The sequence below is a fragment of the Carcharodon carcharias genome, chromosome 6, assembly GCF_017639515.1.
Source record: "Carcharodon carcharias isolate sCarCar2 chromosome 6, sCarCar2.pri, whole genome shotgun sequence".
Lineage (NCBI taxonomy): Eukaryota > Metazoa > Chordata > Chondrichthyes > Lamniformes > Lamnidae > Carcharodon > Carcharodon carcharias.
The window spans coordinates 50257872-50285814 of record NC_054472.1 but is presented as its reverse complement, the minus strand read 5'-3'; the positions used below and the strand labels follow the sequence as shown (position 1 = coordinate 50285814).

General features: G+C 42.4%; 1 protein-coding gene across 2 annotated transcripts in view; it reads left to right on the top strand.

The window, feature by feature from the left end:
* The first annotated feature begins 10363 nt into the window (after positions 1-10363).
* The window catches only part of LOC121278769 (programmed cell death 6 interacting protein), a 132613-nt gene continuing 115033 nt past the window's right edge, over positions 10364-27943 (top strand). For both annotated transcript variants that reach the window (XM_041189194.1, XM_041189193.1), the window contains exons 1-2: positions 10364-10658; positions 19823-19877. In XM_041189194.1, the coding sequence (XP_041045128.1) occupies positions 10450-10658; positions 19823-19877 (264 nt within the window). In that variant the 5' untranslated portion in view covers positions 10364-10449. The remainder of the gene's footprint in view (positions 10659-19822; positions 19878-27943) is intronic.

Sequence of the window (27943 nt, the reverse complement as noted above, 5' to 3'; positions counted from 1 at the left end):
GAGATGGTCATTGCCTGACACTTGTGCGGTGTGAATGTTACTTGCCACTTGTCAGCCCTAGCCTGGATATTGTGCAGGTCTTGCTGCATTTGGACGTGCACCCGCAATTCCCAACCTCTCACCATTTAAGAAATATTCTGCCTTCCTGTTTTTTCTACCAAAGTGAATAACTTCAGTTATTGTCATTATATTTCATCTGTCATGTCCTAGCCCATTCACTTAGCCTGTCCAAGTCCTCCTGGGGCCTCCTTGCATTGTCCTCACAACTTACATTCCCACCCAGTTTGGTGTCATCAGCAAATTTGAGAATGTTATAATTGGTCCCTCGTTTCGGGTCTGAAGAATGGGTTGGAGCAGGAGCCACTCCCCGTGGAGAGAGTGCTGTTGCTTGAGGTCAACATTCAGGGAGAGGGTGCAAGCTAGGCCAACATCCTTGCAGGGAGGTTTGCTAGTGCTGTTGTGGCGGGGGGAGTTTAAACTAATTTGGCAGGGGGAATGGGATATAGGAGTGGAGATACAGTAGCGGGTGATGCACAGCCAAATGTAAAAGAGAAACTAAATCAGTCTGGAAGTCAGTGCAAATATAGACCTGTTAAGGCACAAGGTAATAATGCAAGGCTGGATTGCATCTATTTTAATGCAAGGAGTCTTACAAGGCAGGTGAATTGAGAGCATTGATTAACACATGGGAATATGGCATTGTTGCTTATCACAGAGATATGGTTGTGGGAAGGGCAGGACTGGCAGCTCAATATTCCAGGGTATAGAATCTTCAGGTGTGATGGTGTGGTGGGGGGGAGGGGGAGTGGCGTGGGGTGCAAAAGAGGTGGTGGCATTGCACTATTGATCAAGGAGTCATTTACTGCAGTAAGGAGGGATGGTATCTTAGAAGGTTCCTCAAATGAGGCCGTGGGGGCAATCACTTTGCTCGGAGTGTACTATAGGCCTCCAAATAGTCAGGGGGAGATAGAGGAGCAGATATGTACGCAAATCTCAGAAGTGTAAAAATAATAGGGTAATAATAGTAGGGGATTTTAACTTCCTCCATATTAACTGGGATAATCTTAGTGTGAAAGGCTTAGAGGGGTGGAATTCTTGAAGTGCATCCAGGAGAGCTTTTTGACCCAGCATGTTGAAAGTCCTAGATGAGAAGGGGTGGTATTGGACCTAATCTTAGGGAATGAAGCTTGGCATGTGGTAGAAGTGTCAGTTGGGGAACATTTCGGGGATAGTGACCATAAATCAGTGAGATTTAAGGTAGTTATGGAAAAAGACAAAGATGGACTGGAAATAAAGGTCCTGAATTGGGGGAAGGCCTATTTCAATATGATAAGACAGGATCTGGCCAAAGTGGCCTGGGAGCAGCTACTTTTAGGAAAAATTTACATCAGAGCAATGGGAGTCATTCAAAAAGGAATAGAGAGAGTTCAGGGCCAACATGTTCCCCTAAAGGTGAAGGGTAGGACCAACAAGACTGTTAATCAGCTTGGAGTCCTGCTTTGATGTTTGCAGGTTGGAGTTTAAAAAGCAGACTGAGTTGAGTCTTGAAATGTATTATCAAAATTTTCCTCAGGCCAGAAGTTTAGGTCATGTGGTATTGCCCATAATGAGTCAGTTGCAGGCTAACAAGCCGTTTCTATGCCTCTGGTCAAAATCCCTTGTTCACCTCAGGAGATAAATGGTGGCTTTTGGTGCCTTTGCAGGCATAACAAGTTTCAATGGCTTCCCCTTTGTAATAGTTCAGGCTGGGGAGATGAATTGTCAGCTGGTCCCTCATTTTGTTGATTGTAATGTGCCCTCACAGGACGAGTGTTGAGCTTTTGTCCTGTAACTGCTGTTGGAAATTTACAGAAACTGTAGTCAACTTGTGAATCTTGTGAATTGTAGCAGCCATTGTTTGGTTCAGCAAAGTTCACTTTTTAAAGAAGCAAAAAGGCAAGGTTTAATTTAACAGTCCATGATCCTTTTCATGTCTCAGGGGCATGGCAACAATAAGCATTGTGGCCTATAAGCTATGACTATTAAAATGAGAATATTGAGGCTGATATTGTGCATGGAGCTTCTGTCCAGCAGCTGTGGTCCTTGATTGTTTGATCCTTCTGGCCTCCGTCAGGAATAGATGGCCAATTAGACTAACTCAAATGTTGCCCCAAAACGTAATATATTCTCACACGAATGTGCACCATTAGTAAGAGAGCAATGTTCTTTCAATGGGCATTTGATCCTCAAAACCAGTACTCAGCTGAGCCTTGTTCTCCATGGCTTGATCTTCAATTGGCCCAAAATAGTAGTTCTCAACTCCTCCCACACACCTTGAGACCCCTTCCATATAATTTTTTTCCAAGCTTGTTTTTCCAACTGTGTCATTACTTAGTAAAGATGAAGATGGTGTTCCTAACCTTAGTGAATGCGACCAGCACCTTCTAAACTTCCCTATCACCCACCAATTTTCTTTCATCTTCCTCCACAGTCACCACCTCCTCATTCCTGTCCTTCCTTTTACTCTCCAGCCACCCGTTACCCTTCACCCCATCATTGTCTATGTGGATATTCCTGTTCTCCCACCATTCCCTTCAATGTTGATGTCCCCATGTCCTTTGTTGATCTGACCGCTCCCCTTTTAAAGGCACCTGCACCCCTATTTTCTGAGACCCATCCAATGAGACAATCCAATACGGTTCCGTGACTTTACAACTGCCGACTTACTGAATCCTGATGTCTCCCCTGAATGTAACTATGCCTGCTGCTACCCAATACTGTGACTCCAACCCCAGGACCAAATGCCTTGTTTGAGTGACCATGCCCTACACATCATTCTGTGCATGACTGTCACTGTCCAGATGCCTTTCCCCGCCCAGGACTGGGACCAAGATATGCATGTCATGCACTACCCTTTAAAATAGCCCGCACAGCCACAGGATAGTCTGCTCAATATGCCCCCAACAGCATGGCCTCAGCCCCAGGGCAGTCTCTGACTCCACTCTGTTCCTTGACACCAGCTTAACATTCAATGGCATTACCATCGCTGAATCCCACTAGCAGCATCCTGGGCATTGCCATTGACCAGAAACTGAACTGGACTAGCCTTATGAATACTGTGGCTACAAGAGTAGGTCAGAGGCTAGGAATCCTGCAGCAAGTAACTCACCTCCTGACTCCCCAAAGCCTGTGCACTATCTACAAGGCACAAGTCAGGAGTGTGATGGAATATTCCCCACTTGCCTGGATGAGTGCAGCTCCAACAACACTCAAGAAGCTTGACACCTTCCAGGACAAAGCAGCCCACTTGATTGGCATCCCTTCCACATTCACACCCTCCACCACCGGCACACAGTGGCAGCAGTGTTTGCCATCTACAAGATGCACTACAGGAACACATCAAGGTTCCTTCGGCAGCACCTTCCAAACCCACATCCGCTGCCATCTAGAAGGACAAGGGCAGCAGATAGATGGGAACACTACCACCTGGAAGTTCCCCTCCAAATCACTTACCATCCTGACTTGGAAATATATTGCCATACCTTCACGGTTGCTGGGTCAAAATCCTGGAACTCCATCCCTAACAGCACTGTGGGTATACATACACCACAGAAACTACAGCAGTTCAAGAGAGCAGTTCACTACTATCTTCTCAAGGGCAATTAGAGATGGACCATAAATTCTGGCCTAGCCAGCGACACTTACATCCTGTAAATGAAATTAAAAATCCCCACAGTCCTGCCTCCGTCTTCCCCTTCCTCCCCCCACCCATGTTCCACCACCCCCACCCCGCAGTCTTGCTCCATCTTCCTCCCTCCCGCTGGTATTGACTCCCATGCCCAACCTCGGCACATTTTGTGATACAGGCACATGAAAACTCACAGCAACGCTGTTAAAGTTAGACAAAAGTAGCATTTACATAACTCGAAGTCGATGATGAAATGAATCTCGCCAGATGCGTGCCACTCATATACAATCAGGAAACAGACCATTCTAATTATCCACTGGCTGGGCACTTAATTTGGAGAGGGAACGTCATTCAGGTGAGTTGGCCTTTTAATGAGCATTCATGAGATGCAAATAAATGTAAATGTGGTTCCTGACATAGATCAGCAGGAAAATCGAACCGCTTTTAACCCGCCATCGGGAGAACAAAATTCCAAACTAATTTCCCGCTGGTGAGAAACTAACTTTTACCACCACCCCAAGCTTAGTGCCCCATCAGCCCTAATTTCCATCGCTGACGGGAGCAGAAAATTCTGACCAGAGTATGAGTATTGTTTAGTTTCTAACATAAAAGCATTTTATAAACATAAAAATATTTAAAGGGTAATCAAAGGAAGGACAGGGCCAATTAAGGACCAAAAAAGATATCTTCTTGTGGAGGCAGAGGGCATGGCTGAGGTACTGTGAGTATTTTGTAACAAAAGAAGAGAATCCTTCCAATATAGCAGTAAAGGAGGAAGCAAGAACAATATTGTACAGGACAAAAATGAAGAAGATGTACTTAAAAAGGTTGGCAGCCCTAAAAGTAGTAAAGTTACCCTTCTAAAGATACTGAGGGGTTGAAGGATGGAAATTGGTGAGATTTTCACCTTATTATTCAAATTTTCCTTCATCATGGGGGTGGTCTCAAAGGATTGGAGAATTGCAAATGTTACCCCAATGTTTAAAAGAGAGTGGGATAAACCTGGCAACTACAGGCCAGTTTAATGTTGGCAATGATGAACTTTTAGGGCCAATAATCCAGAACAGAATTAACTGGCATTTGGAAAATAGGGGCTAATAAATGTGAGTCAGCATGGATTTTTTTTTTAAAAAGGCAAATCATGTTTGGCTATATTTGAATGTTATATAATGAATTAAATGGTCAACCTATTCCAGCATCCTTTCACTTAGGTTTATTTTGTTATAGCAATAGTGAAGTGAAGGGAAAATCTTTAATTTGTTTCTCCGTATGAATAACAGACAGTTTGGAAATGCAAGGGCACAGATTAATAAACACCCAGGATGACAAAAAGGTTCATACTGTTCAAAATGCCAGTCAGATGGGTAAGTGAAGTTGAAGGTTCTGCAAGGGGCTGCTCCTCTAATCACAGGTCATTAATCTCCTTTGTTTGCTGTTGATTGAGCTCAGTGAGCCTTTCAGCAGTAAATATGGAAGAGAAACAATCTCTGATTGGATGAGCAGCGATCACTGGTGGCAGTAAGTGTGCCAGGGAGGGAGGGAGAGGGAGTGTGACGGAGAACGCGAGAGGGGGGCTGTGGGAGAAAGAGGGGATAGGAGGGAGAGAATGTATGTGCCTGGCTCACTCCCAGTCTCCCACCAACACATACTCTCACCTATCCTCAGTGGGCGAGGGCGAGTGAGTAAACACCCTGAGACTGGGAGTGAGCCAGACACAGACTCTCACCCTCTTACACTCCAATGGTCATTTTTATTAATTACTCTTAAAATTTATCAATTTATTGCTTTGACATTACTTTATTTTTGCTCAGCAAGTTGTTTATTTTCTTCTTACTCAACTCTTTATTGAAATTCATGTATCTTTCCGAAATCTGCTCATCAGCCCCTTGAGTGAAAAAAAAAAATGGAAATGTGCCCTCCCCACCATGCAAAAAGGTTGGACAAGCCTGCTCTATATTATTGTATTATGTAACCGGGCTAAGAAAACTGGACATTGACATTTTAAAGTGACTGAAGCTATGTCTGGCAGTGACCGTAAACAAAAAGGCTATCAGAGCAGTATCATAGAGGCTTGTGGCTCATTATCTCTGAAACAATGCTAAAGTCCTTGTGCACTCCAGAGACCAAATTCAAAGGGAATTATACAAAGACCATCTCCATTTCATAAGCCAAGACTGGCCAAACAGATGATTCGTCAGCGAGGACAAAGGACCCTGCAACCTTACTTTCAAATTCTTAATGGGTGGAACATCAACAATTTCAGGAACCCAGACAAAGGAATTTACACCCTTTGTCAAAGCCAGGGTGGAGAGGTGGGACTCATGTGACATGACCCCTCCCCACGGACAATCAGTGATACTGTCTTGCTACACTACAAATCAGTCTGCCATCTTCCTTCGACCACACAGCAGCACAAAAAAGGGGTTTGCTTGCCTGGCCCCCATCCACACTGTTTCTGCTGGAGCTTCCGTACCATCGCCTACAAAACTAATGCATCTCTGCATGCCCATTGTGGAAGTCATCTCTACTGGATAAAAGTGAATTATCCAGCATCAGTTTTCAGTCTGCCAACTGCTGTGAAGGAATACACCTTTGGATTTTGATTCTGGACTCATATGCATCAACAATTCTTTATTCTGTGATCTTTGTCCTGTAAATCTTTCTTTCTCTATCCCTATTTCATTCTATGAATGCACAGGGGGCTAGTAGTGAACCCCCCCTCCCACATTTTGTGTCTGTGCAAATAAACTAACTCTTTGAGTTCATCATATCATGAGTTTGCTATGGGGTTATTACTAGAAATTGGATCACACCATAACAGAGGGGTTGGGAAATATTCCAACACTTATAAAGGGGGAAATCAAAATACCGGTTTACAATTGGGTAGAGAGAGGAGAAATCAGGGCTGTTTAAATTAAACCATCTCCTGTTCATAACAAGTATTTAAAAAAAAATTGAAGAACAGGCAAAGACTTTAAAAAGTATAAGCATGGTAAAAATGCAGCCTTATTTAACTATGCATAATACGTAGGAACAAGCCAAGGTTGTATTACAATATAGGAATAGAACCTGTTTCCCCTTTAAACAGAGCATTCTCAGGAGGCTCAGGAGCCATGCAACTTGTTGCTCCAGATGATGGAAACAGAATGTTTTTTCTTTGCGGTCAGGTCATATTCTGAGGTCGTCGCAGCCTAGAAACATGATTTTATTATTTGGATCTCATCTTGTCATTTAATATAATGGCAAGCCAGTCATGTATTAAAGTTGGTTAGATAAAAACCACGAAGGAATCACAAGTGGAGTTATTGTTGCAGGACGAACAACCTTCTGATGTGATGGTAACCACGGAGGAAAATCTTCAACAATTGAGTTCCTTGATGCAGTGGAAAAGGTTGATGAGGGTAGTGTGGTTGATGTTATGTATATAGGTTTTCAAAAGGCATTTGACAAAAACCATAGGCTTGAACAATGATATCAGGAAACTTTTTGTTTTGCACAGCGCGCTGTAATCTAAAATGCACTGTCTGAAAGAATGGTGAAGCAAATTTCATTGTAATATTCAAAAAAGATTTGGCTAAAAACTTAAAGGGAAAAGTTTACAGGGCCTTGGGGAAAGAGAAGAGTGGAATTAATTGGATAGCTATATCAAATAGCTGGCACAGTCACAATGGGCCAAATAGCCTCTTCTGTGCTGTATGAATCTATGAATACTAATGTTAACTTAGCTCCTTGAAGTATCTTCCCTATTACCTGCAAGGCTCAAGGTAGAAGTGTAATGGAGTATTTACTTTTCACTTGGTTGGAGGCAGCCACAACAAAACAGAAGAACAAAGCAGGGCACCTGATTGGAAATATGGTTGCCATATTTCCAATCTACAGGTTGCAGGACAGCAAATACCCAAGCTTAGTTCAATGGAACCTCCAAGTCCTGCTATTTCTACCACCAGGGAGGACAATAGCAACAACATCATGGAAACACCGTCACGTCCAAGCTCACCTCCAAGTCATACACTATCCTGATGTGCACTTATGTCATCATTCATTTAATGTTTCTAGGTAACAGTCTTGGAAAATTCTCTACCTAACATCAGAAGTGCAGTGGTTGAAGAACTTGGCTCATTCTCACTTTCTCTAGCTCTCGCTGCTCCTTCTGACATACTCTTGATATGACACAGTTCCATTAGATATAAATCACTGGTTTGATTAAAGAAGAACTCTAATGTGCTGCAGAAAGTGACATCACTGTTCCTGGCCAGAATGGGGATGATAATGGTAATTCCCAAGTCAATCACGCCAAAGCCCTCACTACTGAAAGCGACAGGGGTTGATTTTATGCAGGAATTTGTATGTAACTATCCTCTGCTCAATGCAATTTGCTTGAGAAATAATCAGTTTGTAAAATGTAACTATCACCATGCTTTGATCAGGAGAAACTGGTGCAGTTTTGGTCATGAGTTCTGTTTGCTGCACTGTATTTTGTAGATATGCTTTTTAAATAGTGTCTGTAAACTCTTTTCAGTCATGCTCCATTCAAACAGACTTTGCTGAGTAAATAGATCTTACTTGATTCCTGCCATAATTATTGTCCTGCCTCCAACTTATTGGCCAACAATGGTGTCAATAGATACTCTGCTTGCTTTAGCTGCATATTATAGGAAATGAGGTAAATATTGGTGAGCAAATTATCATGGACCTGCACATGTGCTTTGTGCAGAGTATACCTTGCAAGTTGCTTTAATCCAGCCCTCAATTTCTTTGTTATTTCGTTTGGGTGACTTTCAGCTTTTGACACTTCATGGGTTGGAGGATGAGAAAAAAACTGCTCCTGGAAGATTTAGATGAATGAGGGTTCAGATCCTTGGCTTCAAACAGGAATTTGCAAGATGTCTAGACCAGGTTGATTTAAGATGAAAGACATAACTTGCATTTATATTCAGTCTTTCAAAATTTCAGGGTGCCAAAGATGCTTTCCCGTACACATCAAATGAATGATTAGATAATCCGTTTTTGGTGGTGTTGAGTGAGATCGAGCACAAGAGTAAAATAAATCAAGTTGGAGTAAGCCATTTGGCCCTTCAAGCCTGCCCCATCATTCAACAAGATCATGGCTGATCGTTTACCTCAACTCCACCCTCCTTCATGATTCCCATATCCCTTTGTTCCCTTAGTATCCAAAAATCTATTAACCTCATCTTGAATATACTCAATGGCTGAACATCCACATCTCTCTGGTGTAGGCAATTCCAAAGATACACATTCAGTTGTCAGACTATGACCCAGTGTTTGCGATTCCCCAGCCAGGGGAAACTTTTTCTCAAGCATAGACCCTGCCAAGCCAGTTTTACTTAGATCACCACATTCTTCTAAGCACCAATTGGAATGTGCACCAGAACTCCCTACTCTTCTTTAAGTAGTACTGTGGGATCTTTTATGTTCACTTAAATACATGTTACTTTTTAATGTCTCATCTAAAAGACTAAATCAGGCTAGATCATGTGCTTAAGTCCATAATAAGGTCTTGAAGCTACAAGAGTACTAACATCTCACCCAAGCTGACACGGTCAGAAGCTCCCAAATTTTCACATTTTGGGCCATGACAGTGGAAGAAAAGGAAGCAGAGGAGATCACAACAGGGAACCAGCCAGAGTGGATGACAGTAGATGGTGGTGATCATGCCAAGCTAGATGGACAAAAACGACAACCACTGGCAGTAGAATACATTTACATCAGGAAATAAAATGAAAAAGTTAAGAGGAACATGACGCCAATAAATATTTGTGCTTGCTGAGAAGGGAGGAGCTTGAATGCTTTTGTATATCATTGCTTGACTATTTTGTAGATCTCTGTTTTGCATTTGCCATGTGGATCAGTCAGTGTGAAGAACAAAAGCACCCTGCCCCCTAATCTGAAAGATTGGATAATCATGTTTAAACATCAGCATTGTCAGATTCCTAATGTGCAGCAGGTCATTTGCCTGACTTCTTGGCCAGAGAATAATGCGGAAGCAATTTCAATGGGCAGGGTATTTGCATTGCATGCGTCGTTAATATGAAAACACCCTAATCCAGGGGCGAGTTGACATGAAATACCCAAATAGCCCAGAAAGTGACGCAACGTAGATAGGAGCAGCCTGATCCCATGTCAAAAATGTGCGGCCTATGCAAGAGATTTAAAACAAAATAAAAACTTCTTTAGACTTGTGAAACTCACTTCCAGGTTTAGTGACTAAGACAAAAACTATGTAAACATTCATGTTTAGGTTGGAAATAATGCTGCATGAGTGAAGAGGGGTTGAAAGTATATGTGTACAGGGTAGGTAAATATGATTAGAACAATTTACTCACATGAAAAATAAACACCAACATGAACTGGTTCGGTCGTATGGCCTATTTCCATGTCATAACTGACAGATATTAAGCTTTGCCACCTACTCTAACCACACACGTCCTGTTTCCTCAACCACCCTTCAATATTAGCCTTCTTCAAGCTTTAGTTTGTGGTTGAAAGCGCAACATTCTAATTTTGTGTGCAAGCAAATGTTAGCATTTCATATTTTAATTTACGGAAACGACCACAAAAAATCCCTTCCAAACCACTCTCACATACTGCACTGCACTATACTACACTCCTCACCTGTTGCTCCATAGGAGCTGCTTTATGCAACATAGGGGAAGGGAGCGTGGTGACATCATTCCGGAAGTGACTCGCAGGGGGACGTCGGGAGTTTGTCTCGAGCTCCTCTGACTGTTTTCAGCTTCCTCGGGCTTCGAGTGCGCGAGACGATGGCGACCACTTTTGTGTCGGTGCCATTGAAGAAATCGTCCGAGGTGGACCTGGCGAAGCCTCTTTCCAAGTTCATCCACGCCACTTACCCGAGCGGGGACGCACAGGCCGAGTACGTCAGGGCGGCTGAGGAGCTCAACAACCTGCGGAAAAGCGCTGTCGGCAGGCCTCTCGATAAGCACGAAAGTTCCTTGGAAATTTTGCTGAGGTAAGTTTAGCTCGGGGCTGCGAACTGGACCTAAGCCTGCAGAAAGGCTCCGGAGAGTTTTGGGGAGGGAGGGGGGCTAGAGCTATCTAGAGGTAGAGTGGCCACGGATGGACTCAGGCTGGCGGGACGCACGCAGCCCCAACATCAACTCGGTATTGAGGAGGCCTTCCTTCTGGATTAACCCCAATTCGAGGGATTTTATTACCATTTTTAAAAAGGAAAGCTTTGAACTGAATTGCTTATCCAGGAAAAGGGATCGCGCAGCTTACTGTGAACCACTGGGAATTGCGCGCATGATTTATAATTGGTGTGGTAATCAGTTTGGCTGGACGCAGTTTATACTGTTATCTCTTAGTCACCGTCGTGGGTTTGTTGGTTGGGCGAAATGGCCTGTTTCTATGCCACATAGCCTGTATGTAATCCTCGTCGGTTGGGCGTTGAAAGTTCTTAAGTTTTAAAGCAAACTTAAGAATCATTACAGAAAAAAAACGCCCCAGCTGCCTTCCAAATACAAATTTATTTTATTGATTCTATGAGTCAAATTTCACAAAGAATAAAAGTTTGAGGTCCTCGAGAAGTTTATACGTATGACTACCAGGGATGTACAAAGTAGTCGGGAAATAACATGCGTTTGTGTCAAGTAACAGCACGGAATGATTACACTTCAAAAGTTAGGTAGGCAAACATGACAGCTAATCTAAGGATACCTGCTTTTCATTTGACGCCACAGCATCTTACCAGGTAGATGTTTTACAGTCCGTGTGAAAGACCAGACTTCAAATAGTCTATTGCCTCCTCATTAAAATGCTACTATAGATTATGTACTTGTGCTTAAGTGGGGCTCGAACCCCCGTTCTTCTGATTTAGATGAGCCCTACCATTGAACCAAGCTGACACTAATTCAATTTATTTGATATTCTTGTGTACATTTACTTCTGGGTGAATCATTTGTTCAGTCACGTAGAACACAGAGTTTTGGAGAAGTCAAATTGCAATTTGAGTTCAGCACATCTTAACTTCACATGTTTCTCCTGAGCACTCAGCAGTCTTTTGGTCTTAAAATCGACCTTAATAACTGCAAGCTACACTCCTTATTCTCTGAAGAACAGTGGATGCTTGTGATGTGGGAGACTCTGTGACTGGGGAGGATAAGGATGTGTGTTGACATTTAAATTTGAAGAGCTATGGTGAGAGCAGAATACTGATGAATGTTTGACCCCATGATATGGACCCATTCCTTTCCTCTTAAGATAGGTATATTCACTTTTGTTTGTTTTTTTTTGTTTTTATATTTACTGATTTTTTATTTGCTGTGCTTGAACTTTTCTTTATTATGCTTTTATTTAACAGCATCTCTCTTGGGTATTTTGCATGTCCAATTACTTGCAACAAAATTTTGGGTACTGTGTATTATCTTGCTGTTTCAGAATCTAGAAGGTTCTGGTTCAAGCCCCACTTCAGGCCCTGAGCAAAAGATCTAGGCTGACACTCAAGTGTCATACTGAGTGAGTGCTGCACTGTTGGAGATGCCTTTTGGGTGAGATGTTAAACCAAGCCCTTGTCTGCCCCCTCTGGTGGGTGTGAGAATCCTGTGATACTATTTCAAAGAAGAATAGGGGAGTTGTCCCTGGTATCCTGGCGAATACTTATTCCTCAATCAACATCATAAAAAGTAGATTATCCATAACTGATTATGGGAACTTGCTTTGCTAAATTGACTGCTGCGTTTCCTATGGTGCAAAAAGTGACAGCAGATTTAAAAAAAATACTTAATTGGCCGTAACGTGCTTTGGGACATCAGATGGTTGTGAAAAGCGCTATATGAATACAGTCACCCGTTTTCTATGTTTAGAATGCTAATCCTCTTTAATTAGTTTAATTGTTGATTTGTTGCCCTCTGCTTTCAATTTCACCAAAATACTGATTATCTAGTTTTTATTCTGACCTGAAGCAACACCATGACTTGTCTTTTCTCTTCTCAGAAGCTGACTGATCTGAGTATTTTCAGCATTCTTTGTTTTTATTTCAGATTTGTAGCATTTGCAGTTGTTTTTTTTTATTACCCAAATAACTTATTGTTGGTTGGTCTTCTGCCAGATGGTGTTTAAATTTGTATGAATTGTGTGCTTCTCAGTTGTCCCTTGATAATTTAGTGATTATCCTCATGAGCAGTGGGGCTTTGGGCTGAGGTGGCTCCAAGGCTATGTTTGTTCATGTGAGATTGAAACAACATCAGTCTCCTGTAGATCAGTAATCCAGCAGGTTTGTAGTTCTGCAGCATGTTTGACCAGTCAGCCTGGTTTCTTGATGGCATCAGGAGTTGTTGCCCTATCACTGATAGGTGGGATTTTTCCCATAGGGCACCTTAAGCTCATGTCCTAATCTGTAGTGTGATGCTAGTTGGAGAAACACCTTTATTCTTTACATTATTTTTGCCATGCTAATCTCTTTGTGTAATTTTGCTTGAGTTTTTATCCTCTCAGTCATTGGACCACTTGCCCCATATGTTCATTTAATTTGGATTGGTAAGCTTTCTTCATCTCCTTTGTGTTCGGATCAGTTAAACTAAGACCCTGTCTGCAGGATCAAGTGGATGTTAAGTATCTGCTGCAGCCCTATTTGAAGAAGAGCAGCAAGTTTTCTTGGTGTCTTGAGCAGTTTTGTTCCCTTGGCTAACAACACCAAACTTAAATTAACTGGTCATTCATCTTAATTATAGGAACTTGTGTTTTTTATTCTTTCAATGGATGTTAGCATCACTGGCAAGGCCAGCAATTGTTGCCCATCCCTAATTGCCCTTAAATTGAGTGGCTTGCTAGGCCATTGCGGAGGGTAGTTAAGAGTCATTGGTGAGGATCTGGAGTCACGTGTAGGCCAGACCAGGCGGCAGATTTCCTTCCCTAAAGGACATTAGTGAGCCAGATGGACTTTTGGGACAATCCATGATAGTTTCACAGTCACTATAACTGAAACCAGCTTTCTGTTCCAGATTTTATTAACTGCATTTGAATTTCACCAGCTGCTGATGTGGGATTTGAACCTGTGCCTGCAGAGCATCAGCCTGGGCCTCTGAATTACTAGTTATGTTACCACTATGCCACCATCTCCCCATGTGCTAAATAGATGCTGCATAGCGATTATGACTGCAGTAATTATATGCTGAGAGAAATTGAAAGGTACTAACATAAATTTAAGTTCTTAACACCTTTTCATGTTCTTTTAGTTGTCAGCACAGTTTTCTCAGATGTTTTCTAAGCTTTGTTTTAATAAGATGAAACTTTGGACCTCATTATTCATTTGTAATGTACCTGCTGAGGCTAAAAGGTTGGATAAGCGACTGCAGTGCTTTCAGTTGAAACAAACTGAACTGAAAATCATTGGCAAGGCCATATTTACAATGTTTTGTTAATTTTGGTAGGTATTATTGCCCAGATGACTCTTGAACTTGTGGCTCCAAGTTATAAAGAGAACCTTGGCATCAAATTTGTTTTTAATCTAAGACAAAGATTGAAGGATGATCTAATCCAGGTCCTTTTTAAGATTCTAAAAGGCACCAATGGCAAAAGCAGATACTTAGCTTGCATTGTGATCAGTGAATGCAGTTCGACAGTGAACAAAGTTGGAGCAGGATTGGAATTTCTACTCCCTTTCCTGTTGATCAAGGGATATTGTTACATATGCAAGGCTTTATAAGATGTTTTAAACTCCTTAATTCAAGGTGAAATGGAGTAATGGAAAAAGGCATATGATTTACAAGTTCTGACTTCTCAGCAAAATGGAGAAGCAAGCCTATTTGAAGCTGGGAGTAACTTTGGACTGGTTCCTGTAAAGACTACAATTCTTTGGAGAGTGCAGCATAACATATAAATGCATTGTGGCATTTTTGGTTATGTTAGGAAGTTAAGGGAGGGTGTTTTTTCTGTAGTTGTGTGTACAGGTTGGCCACTCCCTAACAGCTGGTTGATCATTTTGGTTAATTTGTTACAGTAAACATCTTAAAACATGAAATCATTTCGGGTGATTGTTTGAGTAGGTCAATGGAAATTCAAATCCCTTTTCAAAAGTTATTGGTCTCTACGGGGCTTGTAACAATATGTGTAATGAGGTGCCAGCAAAAACATTGCGTTATATCAATGGACTCCTTTCAATAACACTTGCACTGAATGTTCAGAAATGGATTCAAGGTAAGAAATGCTGCATGCCAATGGAATGCAACTAATCAGGGCTAAAAAAAAAATTGTTAGGACTGTATGCTAGCATTTGATTTGAGTTTTTGTTGCAACTTGAGAGTTGAATCACTTGACATTTTTAGCCCCTTTTGCTTGAGGTTAAATAAGTTGAGCAGCCTGAAAAGGGGCAAATTGTATGGGTTTTACTTGATGTGTCATGTATACTTGTTAATTTATTTTACTCTTAATATCTTCATACTGGTGTGACATTAGTTGCTGAAATGTTGCAAGACTTTCCCAGAAAAGGGGGCCAGTGGATGGGTAGAGAAACCAAGTTACTGTGATAATGCACAATCAGGATTGGGAACTGCGTGTGTGACTGTATGTCAGCCCACCCTTTGTCTCAGAGCTCCTAGTGCACCATTTTGGTGTTAAATTGATTGTGACTGTCACTTTCTGTTAAATATTACAATATATTTTTTGAGTTCATTTGAGTTTATGTTTTTCGGCTGGGTGGAGCAGGAGAAATGTTTTTAATTGCAGAATATCAGTCTTTGTAACAAAAGGTGGTTCCAGTGATCATTTCTTCACTGTCACATGATAAAGATTTTGAAAGAACAATCATTATCAACTTGTCTTAACTGAGAAATTTCCTACTGACTCTGGCATTAATTGTAAGGAATTCTGTATTTCAAAAAGCTAACCCGTTTGTGAGTGAAGTCATTGTTTACTCATTACATGTTTTTTCTTCCATTTGAAGATTTTTGCTGTCTGAAATCAGCAAAAATCTGGTGCTCTATGCACCAAACTGAATGCTTATTTTGTTATTTTCAAATAATTTGACTTTTAATCTTTCCCCAAATATTGCAAGTTTTACTGCTTTGAAAGCCCAATTCCAAGCACCTTGTTATTTCATCATATATATATTAGCACTCATTATGTTGTGAAATGCTACATTTGAGACCTTCAGCAATTCCTTCATTTTAAAAGACATTTGGCCACTTTTATATAGTTGTCCATTGTGAATATTTTGTTTCTCAGGTGAAAGTACTCTGCTGCCTTATTTTATGCTATCATTATGTTCATTATTACCTCCTGTGCTGTAATCATAAATTTTGCTGATTGCACCTTCCCTCCCCAACTACCTGACAATGAGTCCTTTTTGTACTGCATCTTCTGTCAGTGTCATTGGTGGTCTTGTAACTTTACACTTCTTTGAACCTGACACTGATTGTGCTGTTGAGTCTGTTATATTGTGCATTTCCTGTTAGCTATTGACTGACACCTGATCTGTACAGTCACCTTGATTTGACACTTGACAAGGTCCAAATTGTGGAGTGGCGGGAACTGATGACCAAAGTTTTAAATTATTGATCAAGTTGGGATGAATTAGAGTTTCTTGCACAGTTTTTTGCTTAATTGTTACATGATACTCTGTTCAGTTGTATATCCTTGTGATTTTTATATCCTTTTTAAAACCTCCTCCTAGTTCTTCTGCATAGATTGATATCATTTGTGCTTTATCCCATATTTGTGTTGAACCTGGCAAATCAATTTGTCTTTCTTATATGTTTGTGGGATGTGGATATTGCTGTCAAGGCTAGCATTTATTGTCCATCCTTAATTTTCCTTAAGGTGGTGATCCGCCTTCCTGTAATGTTTTCATTCCACGTTGTGCATATCCGCAGAGCAGTTAAGCTGAGAGTTCTAGGACTTCAACCTGATGCTAATCAAGGGATAGTGATAAATTTCCAAGTCAGCATGGTGTATGACTTGGAGGGCAACTTTTAGATTGCGATGTTCCCACGTTTGTTTTTTCAGACAGTAGCGGTTGCGAGTTTAGAAGATGATGTTGAAGAAGCCATCGAGTTGCTGCATTGAATCTTGTAGCTGGGACACTGCAGCCATGGTGTGTTGTCGGTGGAAGGGATGAATTTTACCATTGAGAATGGGGTGCTGATTGTGGGTTTTTCTGGGCTCAATGTTGCAAAGCTTCTGCATGTGCCTCGTAGATGGTTGAAAGGCTTTGGGGAATCAGTATGTGAGCCACTTGATGCAGAATATTGAGCCTCTGACCTTCTCTTCTAGCTGCAGTATTTGCGACTGTTCCAGTTCAGTTTCTGACTCCCAAGGTGTGGTGATAGGGGCTTCAGCTTTGGTTGTGTTGACTGTCAAGGGGTGATGGTTAGACTATCTTGTTGGAAATTATAATAGCCTGGCACTTGTGTGGTGCAACTGTTACTTGCCATACCAGCTCAAGCCTGAATGTTAATTCATTATCTGAGGAGTGTTCAGGATCATTCACACTGTGCAATCATCATATGGAGGGCTTTTAATGAAGCAGCTGAAGATGGTTGGGCCCAGGACCTTGTCCTGAGAAACTCCTGCAGTGATGTCATGTGGCTGACATGATTAACCTCCAACAGGCACAACCATCTTTCTTGGTGCTGTGTATTGCTTCATCTAGTTGAGTGGTTTCCCTGCTTTTCGTTGACGTCAGTTTTGCTTGGCTTCTTTGATTGCATGTTTGGTCAAATATTGGCTTGCTGTCTTAAGTTGTCACTCACCCCACTTGTGGAATTTGGTTCTTTAGTCCATGTTTAGGCTAAAGCTGTATTGAGATCTGGAGTTGATTGATCCTAGCACAACCTGAACTAAGCATCATTGTACAGTTGTTGACGTTTCGAGTCCTCATGACCCTTCAACAGAAGGGTCATGAGGACTCGAAACGTCAACTCTTTTCTTCTCCGCCGATGCTGCCAAACTTGCTGAGTTTTTCCAGGTAATTCTGTTTTTGTTTTGGATTTCCAGCATCCGCAGTTTTTTTGTTTTTATCATTGTACAGGTTATTGGTGAGTAAGTGCCAATTGATTGCACTGTTGACAAAACCTTCCATTGTTGATGGGATGCTAATTGGCCAGAAAGGATTTAGAACAGAGAAACAGAAAATTTATAGCACAAGGAAGTTATTTGCCACATTGTTTGTGCCAGCTGAAAAATAGCTATCAGCCTGATCCAACTTTCTAGCCCTTGGTCTGAAGCCCTTTAACTTGTATATCCAAGCATTTTTAGATGTGATGAGAGTTTCTGCCTCTCCAGCCTTTTCAGGCAGTGAATTGAAGGCCCCCACTGTGCTCTGGGTGAAAGTGTTTCTCCTTAACATCCCTGTAATCCTCCTTCTACTTCAAGTCTATGCCCCCAGTCATTGACCTCTATACTAAAAAACATTCTTCTATCCACTCTGTCCAGACAATTCATAATTTCATACAGCTCCCCTTTGCCCCTTTTTTTTGAAAGAAAACAACCATATCCCTTCCAATCTTTCCTCATAGCTAGAGGTAGCTATTCCTGGCAACAGCCCTGTAAATCATATTAGTACCCTCTCTAGTGTGATCACATCCTTCCTGTAATGTGTTGACCAGGACTATGCATTGTATTCTAGCTTTGGCCTGACTAATGTTTTAGACAGTTACAGCATAATTTATCTGTTCTTATATTCTATGCCTCAGTTAATAGAGGAAAGTATTCCGTATGCCTTTTTAAAACCATCTTATCTATCCCTCCTGCTACTTCAGGAATTTGTGGGCATGTACTTCAAGGTTTGTCAATTTCCTCTGCATTTCGCAGTATCCTACCATTCCTTTCCATTTCCTTGTCTTATTTTTCCTCCCCAAGTGCATTACCTCACAATTCTCGATTGAATTCCATTTGCCACCTTTTTGCCCACCTGACCAGGCCACTGATATCTCCCTGCAGTCTACAGCTTTCTTCACTGCCAGCCACACGGCTAGTTTTTGTATAATCTACATCTAAGTCTAAATCATTGATACATATCATGACAAGTAAAGGACTCTATACCTAGACCTGTGGAAACTCACTGGAAGCAGCCTTTATGTCACAAAAACATCCATTGGCAAAGTCAAGAAAATGAGGCAGATTATAAAAAGAACAGAGGGGAAATGAAAGGAGCAAAGTGACAGTATAAAAGTGAAATTTGTGGCTAACGTAGAAGGAAATGCAAAAGTTTTCCAGAATTTTTCTATGGGCTATTAACAGTAAAAGGGTTGTCAGAGGAGATACGGAGCCAATTAAGGACCAAAATAGTTGGTGGAGGCAAAAAGCATGGCTGAGGCATGAAATTAATTTATATGAAATTTATTACTTTAAAATGGCAGAAACAGCTGCAGCAACCTTGGATTTGTCTATTGCCAACTCTTGGGTCCAGTCTTTAGCCTGCTTGCACTCTATCACTTTTTTATTTGGTTTCAACCAGCTTCAGTTTCACCAGGAACCCGAAGTTTCAGCTTTCCTCAATCTGAAGTTTCAATTTCCTTTTCAGTTAGAGTCTGACTGGAAAAAAAGCTTTGATGGAATTCCTGGTTTTAGTGTAATTGACAATAATCAGTTAAGATTATAGCAAATATTGAAGAAACAATTTGTAGCAAAAATTATGTGGATTATGACAGAAACAAATTATTGCATTTAACCCTGGGTGGCTGCGATCAAACACAAAAGTAATGTGACCAGAGCAAAATTGCCTATGTGAATTGCTTGAATAATTATACGTAGTGAGCAACATAGTTTCCCCCCTGGTAATATCAGTTCATTGTTTCAATGTTTTGAGATCTGATAGCATTTTGCTACTTCCCGAAGCTTTCTGAAGTCCTTGTGCACAAGATTGTGGTTCAGCAATCTTGGGCTTCAAATTTAAAGTCATTCTCCATCTGTAGTGAGAGTTTTGCTTATCCATTATGTAGATAAGCACATAATTTGATTGACATTTTGAATACTCTTCAGTTAAAGCATGAAACTGAGGCCTCATCTGCTCTACGCATGGGCATACAAGGTAACGTTACGCTGTTCAAAGAAGAGCTGGGGGGCAGGGGGTGCGGGTGGGGGGTTCTCTGTTGTATGATTAAATCTCAAAACAGGTGAATAAAGAGAGATACTTCATGTTTTCAGTATTTAGTCATAACTGATTTGCTTCTCTTTCAGGTATTATGATCAACTGTGTGCCATTGAGCCCAAGTTTCCATTCTCAGAAAATCAGGTATTCAAAGTCTGTATGTTTACCACTTTTAGTAGATGTTTTGTATTGATATGAAGACCTTTCATCCCTGCACATAGTAAATTCTGCATGAAAGTAATCTTGTATATTGCCCATCTGTTGTAATGAACTGTGGTCGTTCTCTTCACGTGGACATAAAAGATTTCATTGCACAATTGAAAGAGGAGCAGTAAAGCTTCCCCAGTGTCCTGGCCAACAGTTAAGTTGACGCTGCTTGCAGCCTGAAAAAGCTGGAAGCGAGTCATTGAAATGAACCAGCATAATTGAGAGCAATGTCTGATCATTCACCTCCTTTCTGATTGTGGGTCCTTGTTATTTGCAAATTGTCTGCTGTATTGGTCTACAGCGCAACAGCAAATGAATTTCAAAAGTCATTCATTGGCTGTGAAGCGCTTTAGCGTTTTTTTTTCTTTATTATTTCATGGGAAGTGGACATCACTGGCAAGGCCAGTATTTGTTGCCCATCCCTAATTGCCCTTGAACTGAATGTCTTGCTGGGCCATTGGAGAGGGCAGTTAAGAGTCATCCACATTGTTTTGGGTCGGGAATCATATGTGGGTCAGACTTGGTATGGATGGCAGATTTGCTTCCATTAATGACATTAGTGAACCAGATGGGTTTTTACCACAATTGTTGATAGGCTCATGATCACCATTACTGAGACTAGCTTTATATTCCAGATTTATTAATTGAATTTAAATTCCACCAGCTGCCATGTTGGGATTTGAACCCATTAGAGCATTAGCCTGGGCCTCTGCCATCATCTCCCCTAGTGTTTAATGGTCATGAAAGGCCCTATTTCTGGCTGCTGAAAAGAGTCATTACCTGCTTCATGCTGATTCTGTTTTAAGGATTCATCTAGGTGTCTGGTGCCTGTCAAAGGCATTTGCTGTCTCCCATCTTGAGAATTTATTTTTCATGTTCCTGTTGCTCTGGTTACCCTTGGGTATTAAAATTTAATACTGAATGGTCATTTATCTTTGCCTGTATTGATATCAAATGGAAATAAACATTTTAAAAAGGAAAGGTGTCAGATAAAGATCCCAGCACATAAATTTGTATGTTTCTTCCTGTGGTGCTAAAGCTTGAAAACAATAGGTTTGGAGAAATAGCCAGTTGTCCAGTCTGTTGAACTTTTTCTTAATAGTTACGTGCAACAAAGTAAGCTGAATTTTTACTTGCATTCCCAAATCTGGGGCAGAATCGTCCATGCCTGCTGGTATCGGGCAAGTCCGGCTGCGTGAGCAGGCAATATGGCTAAAAGGCCAAAAATTGGCTTTGCAACATTGTGAAACCAGTTTGTGCTTGCCTTTTCAGCTTGTCGATGGCGGGCCGCGTTTCCTGCCATTGGACTTCGGGGACCTCATTGTAATACATCTGCATGTCATTATAAGGCTCGCCTGCTGAACTCATCCCCCTGAGCTGGATCGTCCACCCATGGAGGCATGATTACAGCCAGAACAGGGTTTGAGGACATCATGACAGGCCTTCATCATTTTGGCGGATCCAAAAGGAGCTCGAGGGACGCATCACTAAACCTGCGGGGCTATATCTTATTTGCAGATGTCCCGGGCTGGAAGCACTGAGAGGTGTGCGCATGGCTACACTTTAAATATGGTGACAGTGTGGTGGGCAAATTGGAGCCCATCTGCCGTGGAAACTGCGTTCTTCTCAGGAATACATAATGAATGCGGTGGGTTTGGGATGATATAGCATGAGAACCCATCATTGTGGCTGTTACTGCACTTGGTGCAAATCTGGGACGATTCCACTCTTGGTGTTGAGAGCATTTTATGGATCCTGGCTTTGTGTTGGTGCATTCTCTACTAATTCCATGGGAATCGAGGGATAGGTTGGGAAGGTGGACTTGAAGTAGATCAGGCATTGCCTCATTGAGTGGCATGAGGGGACCTGTGGCCTATTTCTGCTCCTATTTCTTATGTTCTTTACTGGTACTCTGTTGCACACCTCCAGGAGTATGAAATTTATACCAGATGGGCTCACAAGTAAGACAAGCAGACTTAGGCCATTCGGCCCATTGAGTCTGCTCCATCAATCAATGAGATCATGGCTGATCTGATAATCCTCCAACTCCACTTTCCTGTCTTTTCCCCATAACCTTATTGATTAAAAATCTGTCCATCTTGGCCTTGAATATACTTAACGACCCCTACAGCCTTCTGAAGTAAAGAATTCCACAGATTGACTACCCTCTGAGAGAAGAAATTTCTCTTCATCTCTGTTTTAAATGGGCATCCCCTTACTCTGAGGTTATGGCCTCTGGTCCTAGACACTCTCACAAGAGGAAACAACCTCTCAGCATCTATCCTGTCAAGCCCCCGAAGAATCTTATGTTTCAGTAAGGTCGCCTCTCATTCTTCTAAACTCCAATGAGTACAGGCCCAACCTACTCAACCTCTCCTCATAAGAAAATCCCTCCATACTCACGATCAACCGAGTGAACCTTCTCTGGACTGCCTCCAATGCCAGTACAACCCTCCCTAGATGAGGGGGACCAAAACTGTTCACAGTATTCTAGGTGTGGTCTAACTAGCACCTTGTATAGTTTTAGCAAGACGAACCTATTTGTATACTTCATTCCCTTTAAAATAAAGGCCAACATTCCATTTGCCTTACCTATTACCTGTTGAACTTGTATGCTAGCTTTTTGGGATTCATGCACGAGGACCCCCAAATCCCTCTGTGCTGCAGTTTTCTGCAGTCTTTCTCCATTTAAATATTATTCAGCTCCATTATTTTTCCCGCCAAAGTGCATAACCTCACATTTTCCCACATTATATTCCATCTGTTAAGATTTTGCCCATTCACTTAACCTGTCTATATCCCCCTGTAGATTGTCATCCTCACCGCTTGCTTCACAAACTTTGTCATCTGCAAACTTGGCGATTGTATGTTCACTTTCCTCATCCAAATCATTATTATATATTGTAAATAATTGTGGCCACAGCACTGATCCTTGTGGTGCTCCACTAGTTACAGGTTGCCACCCTGAAAATGCCCCCCTTATCCCAACTCTGTCTTCTATTAGCCAGTCCTCTGTCCATACTAATACACTACCCCCAACACCATGGGCTGTTAGCTTATTAAGTAGCCTTATGTGTGTGGTACCTTATCAAACAACTTATAGAACCCCAAATAGATTACATCTACAGGTTCCCCTTTATCTATCCTGCTTGTTAGCCCCTCAAAGAATTCTAATAAATTTGTCAGGCATGATTTCATGAAGCCAAAATAAAAGCAAAAAACTGTGGATTCTGGAAATCCGAAACAAAAACAAAAATACCTGGAAAAACTCAGCAGGTCTTACAACATCTGCGGAGAGGAACACAGTTAACATTTCAAGTCCTTATAACTCTTCAACAGAACTAAGGAAAAATAGAAAGGTGAAATATAAGCTGGTTTAAGAGGGAGAGGGGGGGGGTGGTGGTGGTGGCGGCAGCGGGGTTGGTTGTGGGACAGATAGAGCTGGATAGAGGGCCAGTGATAGGTGGAGATAACCAAAAGATGTCATAGACAAAAGGACAAAGAGATGTTGAAGGTGGTGATATTATCTAAGGAATGTGATAATAAAGGTACAGATAGCCCTAGTGGGGGTGAGGTGGGGGAAAGGGATTGAAATAGGCTAAAAGGCAGAGATAAAACAATGGATGGAAATACATTTAAAAATGGAAATAGGTGGGAAAAGAAAAATCTCTGTGAATTATTGGAATAAAGTGGGTGGGGATGGAGGAGAGAGCTCATGATCCAAAATTGTTGAACTCGATATTCAGTCCGGAAGGCTGTAAAGTGCCTAGTCGGAAGATGAGGTGATGTTCCTCTAGTTTGCATTGAGCTTCACTGGAACAATGCAGCAGGCCAAGGATGGACATGTGGGCATGAGAGCAGAGTGGAGTGTTGAAATAGCAAGTGAAAGGGAGGTCTAGGTCATGCTTGCGGACAGACCAAAGGTGTTCTGCAAAGCGGTCACCCAGCCTGCGTCTCCAACGTAGAGGAAACCGCATTGGGAGCAGCGAATGCAGTAGACTAAATTGATGGAAGTGCAAGTGAAATGCTGCTTTACTTGAAAGGAGTGTTTGGGCCCTTGGATGGTGAGGAGAGGGGAAGTAAAGGAGCAGGTGTTTCACCTGCAGTTGCATGGGAAGGTGCTGTGGGAGGAGGTTGAGGTGTAGGGGGTGATGGAGGAGTGGACCAGGGTGTCCTGGAGGGAGTGATCCCTGTGGAATGCCGCCAGGGGGAGTGAAGGGAAGATGTGTTTGGTGGTGGCATCATGCTGGAGTTGGCGGAAATGGCGGAGGATGATCCTTTGAATGCGGAGGCTGGTGGGATGATAAGTGAGGACAAGGGGGACCCTATCATGTTTCTGGGAGCGAGAGGAAGGTGTGAGGGCGGATGCACGGGAGATGGGCCAGACACGGTTGAGGGCCCTGTCAACTACTGTGGGTGGAAAACCTCGGTTAAGGAAGAAGAAAGACATGTCAGAGGAACTGTTTTTGAAAGTGGCATCATCAGAACAAATGCGACGGAGGCGAAGGAACTGAGAGAATGGGATGGGGTCCTTACAGGAAGCGTGGTGTGAGGAGATGTAGTCGAGGTAGCTGTGGGAGTCGGTAGGCTTGAAATGGATATTGGTGGACAGTCTATCACCAGAAATTGAGACAGAGAGGACAAGGAAGGGCAGGGAAGTGTCAGAGATGGACCATGTGAAAATGATGGAGGGGTGAAAATTGGAAGTAAAATTAATAAATTTTTCCAGGTCCCGACGAGAGCATGAAGCAGCACCGAAGTAATCATCAATGTACCGGAGAAAGAGTTGTAGGAGGGGGCTGGAATAGGACAGGAATAAGGAATGTTCCACATACCCCCCTAAAGAGACAGGCATAGCTGGGGCCCATGTGAGTACCCATAGCCACACCTTTTATTTGGAAATAATTTAGTTTGGCTGGAGTAGTGTCTTCGGAGAGGAAAGAGATGCATTTATTCTTCTCTACTTCCGCAAATGTCACTGGGGTAAAATTTCCACTTTGGGCGCAATTGGGATACTGGGCCCAACACCTGACATGCATCGTACACCTTCTTTGTTTTTGGTTTCATCATATTCTTGTATCTCCTTGGTCATCCAAGGAGCCCTGCCTTTGGTTCCCTGTCTTTTGCTTCTTGTTAGAATACACCTGGGCTGTACCTCAAAGATCACGCATTGTTACATTATGGTCCTTCCTGTCCAGCTTTGGTTCCATTTTAGACTGGATGGATCTCCTCTCCCCTTATTGAATTTAGCCCTCTTCCAATTTGCAAGTTCAACTTAAGATTCTTCATTGCTCTTCTCCATTACTAAGCTAAACTTTGTGTTCCCCAACAGACCCTTGGTCTAATTGGCCCACCTCATTCCCCAGTGCCTGATTTAGCATTCCCTCCTTCCTGGTTGGACTGAAAACATACTGATCAAGGAAGTTCTCCAAAACATTTCAGAAATCCGCCCCCACCCCCCCTCCTTTCCCTTTACCCGAACATTACCGAAATTTAAATTGGGATCAAATCCCACGATATCACTACTCTGTAGTTCATGTATATCTGTTATTTCCTTGCAGATTTGCTCCTCTGACTATCACGCACTAGTTGGAGGCATATATAGGCCAGTAGCATGATGATACGCTCTTTGCTTTACAACTCTAAACCAGAGAGATTCTGGCTTTGACCCCTTGAGGACATCCTCTCTTTCCAACACTAGAATGTGTTCCATAATCAGCACTGCCACCCTACCTTCCTTTTTTTTCTCTTCCCTATCCCTTTTGAATAATTTTTAGTCTTGAATATTAAGCGCCTGGTCCTCAACATTTCTGGGCCACATTTCCATAATTGCCACAAGGTCATTTTCCCACTTCAATTTGCGCTTGTACCTCACCAACCTTATTCACCATGCTTTGTGCATTTATATACATGTACTCTAAACCTTTATTTTAAATTCATTCATGGGATATTTATTTATTGCCTATCCTTAATTACCCTTGAGAAGGTGGTGGGTGAGCTGCCTTCTTGATCTGCTGCAGCCCACATGGTATAGGTATACCCAGCAACATTGAAGGAACGGTGATATATTTCCAAGTTGTGATGGTGAGTGGCTTGGAGGGGAACAGGCAGGTGGTGGTATTCCCATGTATCTGTTGTCCTTGTCCGTCCAGATAGTAGTGGTCGTGGGTTTGGAAGGTGCTGTCTAAGGAGGCTTAGTGAGTTCCTGCAGTGCACCTTGTGGATGGCACATAATCTCTGTGCATTGGTGGAGGATAGAGTGAATGTTTGTGGATGGGGTGCCAATCAAGCAGGCTGCTTTGCCCTGGATGGTGTCAAGCTTCTTGTGTTGGAGCTGCACTCATCCAGGCAAGTGGACAGTGTTCCATCACAATCCTGGCTTGTGTCTTGTAGATGGTGGACAGGCTTTGGGTTGTCAGCAGGTGAGTTACTTGCTGCAGGATTCCTACCCTCTGACCTGCTCTTATGGCCACAGCATTTATATGACTGGTCCAATTCAGTTTTTGGTCAATGGTAATACCCCAGGATATTGATAGTGGGGAAATCAGCTATGCTCATGCCATTGAGTGTCAAAAGACGTTGGTTAGATTCTCTCGTTGGAGATGGTCATTGCCTGGCATTTGTGTAGCGCGAATGTTACTTGTAAGCCCAAGCCTGGATATTATCCAGGTCTTGTTGCATTTGGACATAGACTGCTTTAGAACCTAAGGAGTCGTGAATAGCACTGAACAACATGAAATTATCAGTGAAGATCCCCATTTCTGATGGAAGGAAGTCATTGATGAATTAGCTAAAGATGGTAGGGCTGAGGCCACCACCCTGAGGAACTCCTGCAGTGATGTCCTGGAACTGACCTCCAACAACCACCACCATCTTTTGTGCTGGTTATGACTCCAATCAGCAGAGAGATTTTCCCCGATTCCCGTTAACTCCAGTTTTGACAGGGCTCCTTGATGCCACACTCAGTCAAGTGCTGCCTTGGTGTCAAGGGCAGTTACTGTCACCTCTCCTCAGGAGTTCTGTTCTTTTGCCCATGTTTGAACCAATGCTGTAATGAGGTCAGGAGCTGGGTGACCCTGCCGGAACCCAAACTGAGTGTCAGTGAGTAGGTTACTGTGAAGCAAGTGCCGCTTGGTAGCGCTGTTGATGACCCCTTCTATTACTTTACTGATGATCGATAGTAAACTGATGGGTGGTAATTGGCCATGTTGGATTTGTCCTGCCTTTTGTGTATAGGACATACCCGGGCAATTTTCCACATTGCGTTTGGATGCGAGCATTGTAGCTGTATTGGAACAGCTTAGCTAGGGGCACAGCAAGCTCTAGAGCACAAGACTTCAGTACTAATGTCAGAATGTTGTCAGGGCCCATAGCCTTTGCAGTATCGAGTGCCTTCAGCTGTTTCTTGAAAACACATGGAATGAATCAAATTGGCTGGAGAGTGGCACCTGTGATGCGGGGGCTTGCAGAGGAGGCTGAGATGGATCATCCACTCAGCACTTCTGGTTGAAGATTGGAGTAAATGCTTCAGCCTTATCTTTTGCACTGATGTGCTAGCCTCTCCCATCAGTTAAGATGGGGATATTTGTGGAGCCACTGCCTCCATTTAGTTGTTTTAATTGTCCACTCCCATTCATGACTGGATGTGACAGTACTGCAGAGCTTGGATCTGATTTGTTGGTTGTGGAATTGCTTAGCTCTATCACTTGCTGCTTATGTTGTTTGGCATACAAGTGGTCCTATGTTGTAGCTTCACCAATTTGACACTTCATTCTTAGGTTTGCTTGGTTTTGCTCCTGGCATGCCCTCCTGCACTCTTCGTTGAACCATAGTTGATCCCCTGGCTTGATGGTAGAGTGGTGGAAATGCTGAGCCATGAGCTCAAAGATTGTGGTTGAGTGCAGTTCTGCTGCGGATGGCCCACAGCGCCTCATGGATTCCCAATCTTGAGTTGCGAGATCTGTTCGAAATCTGTCCCATTTAGCAGGGTGGAAGTGCCACAC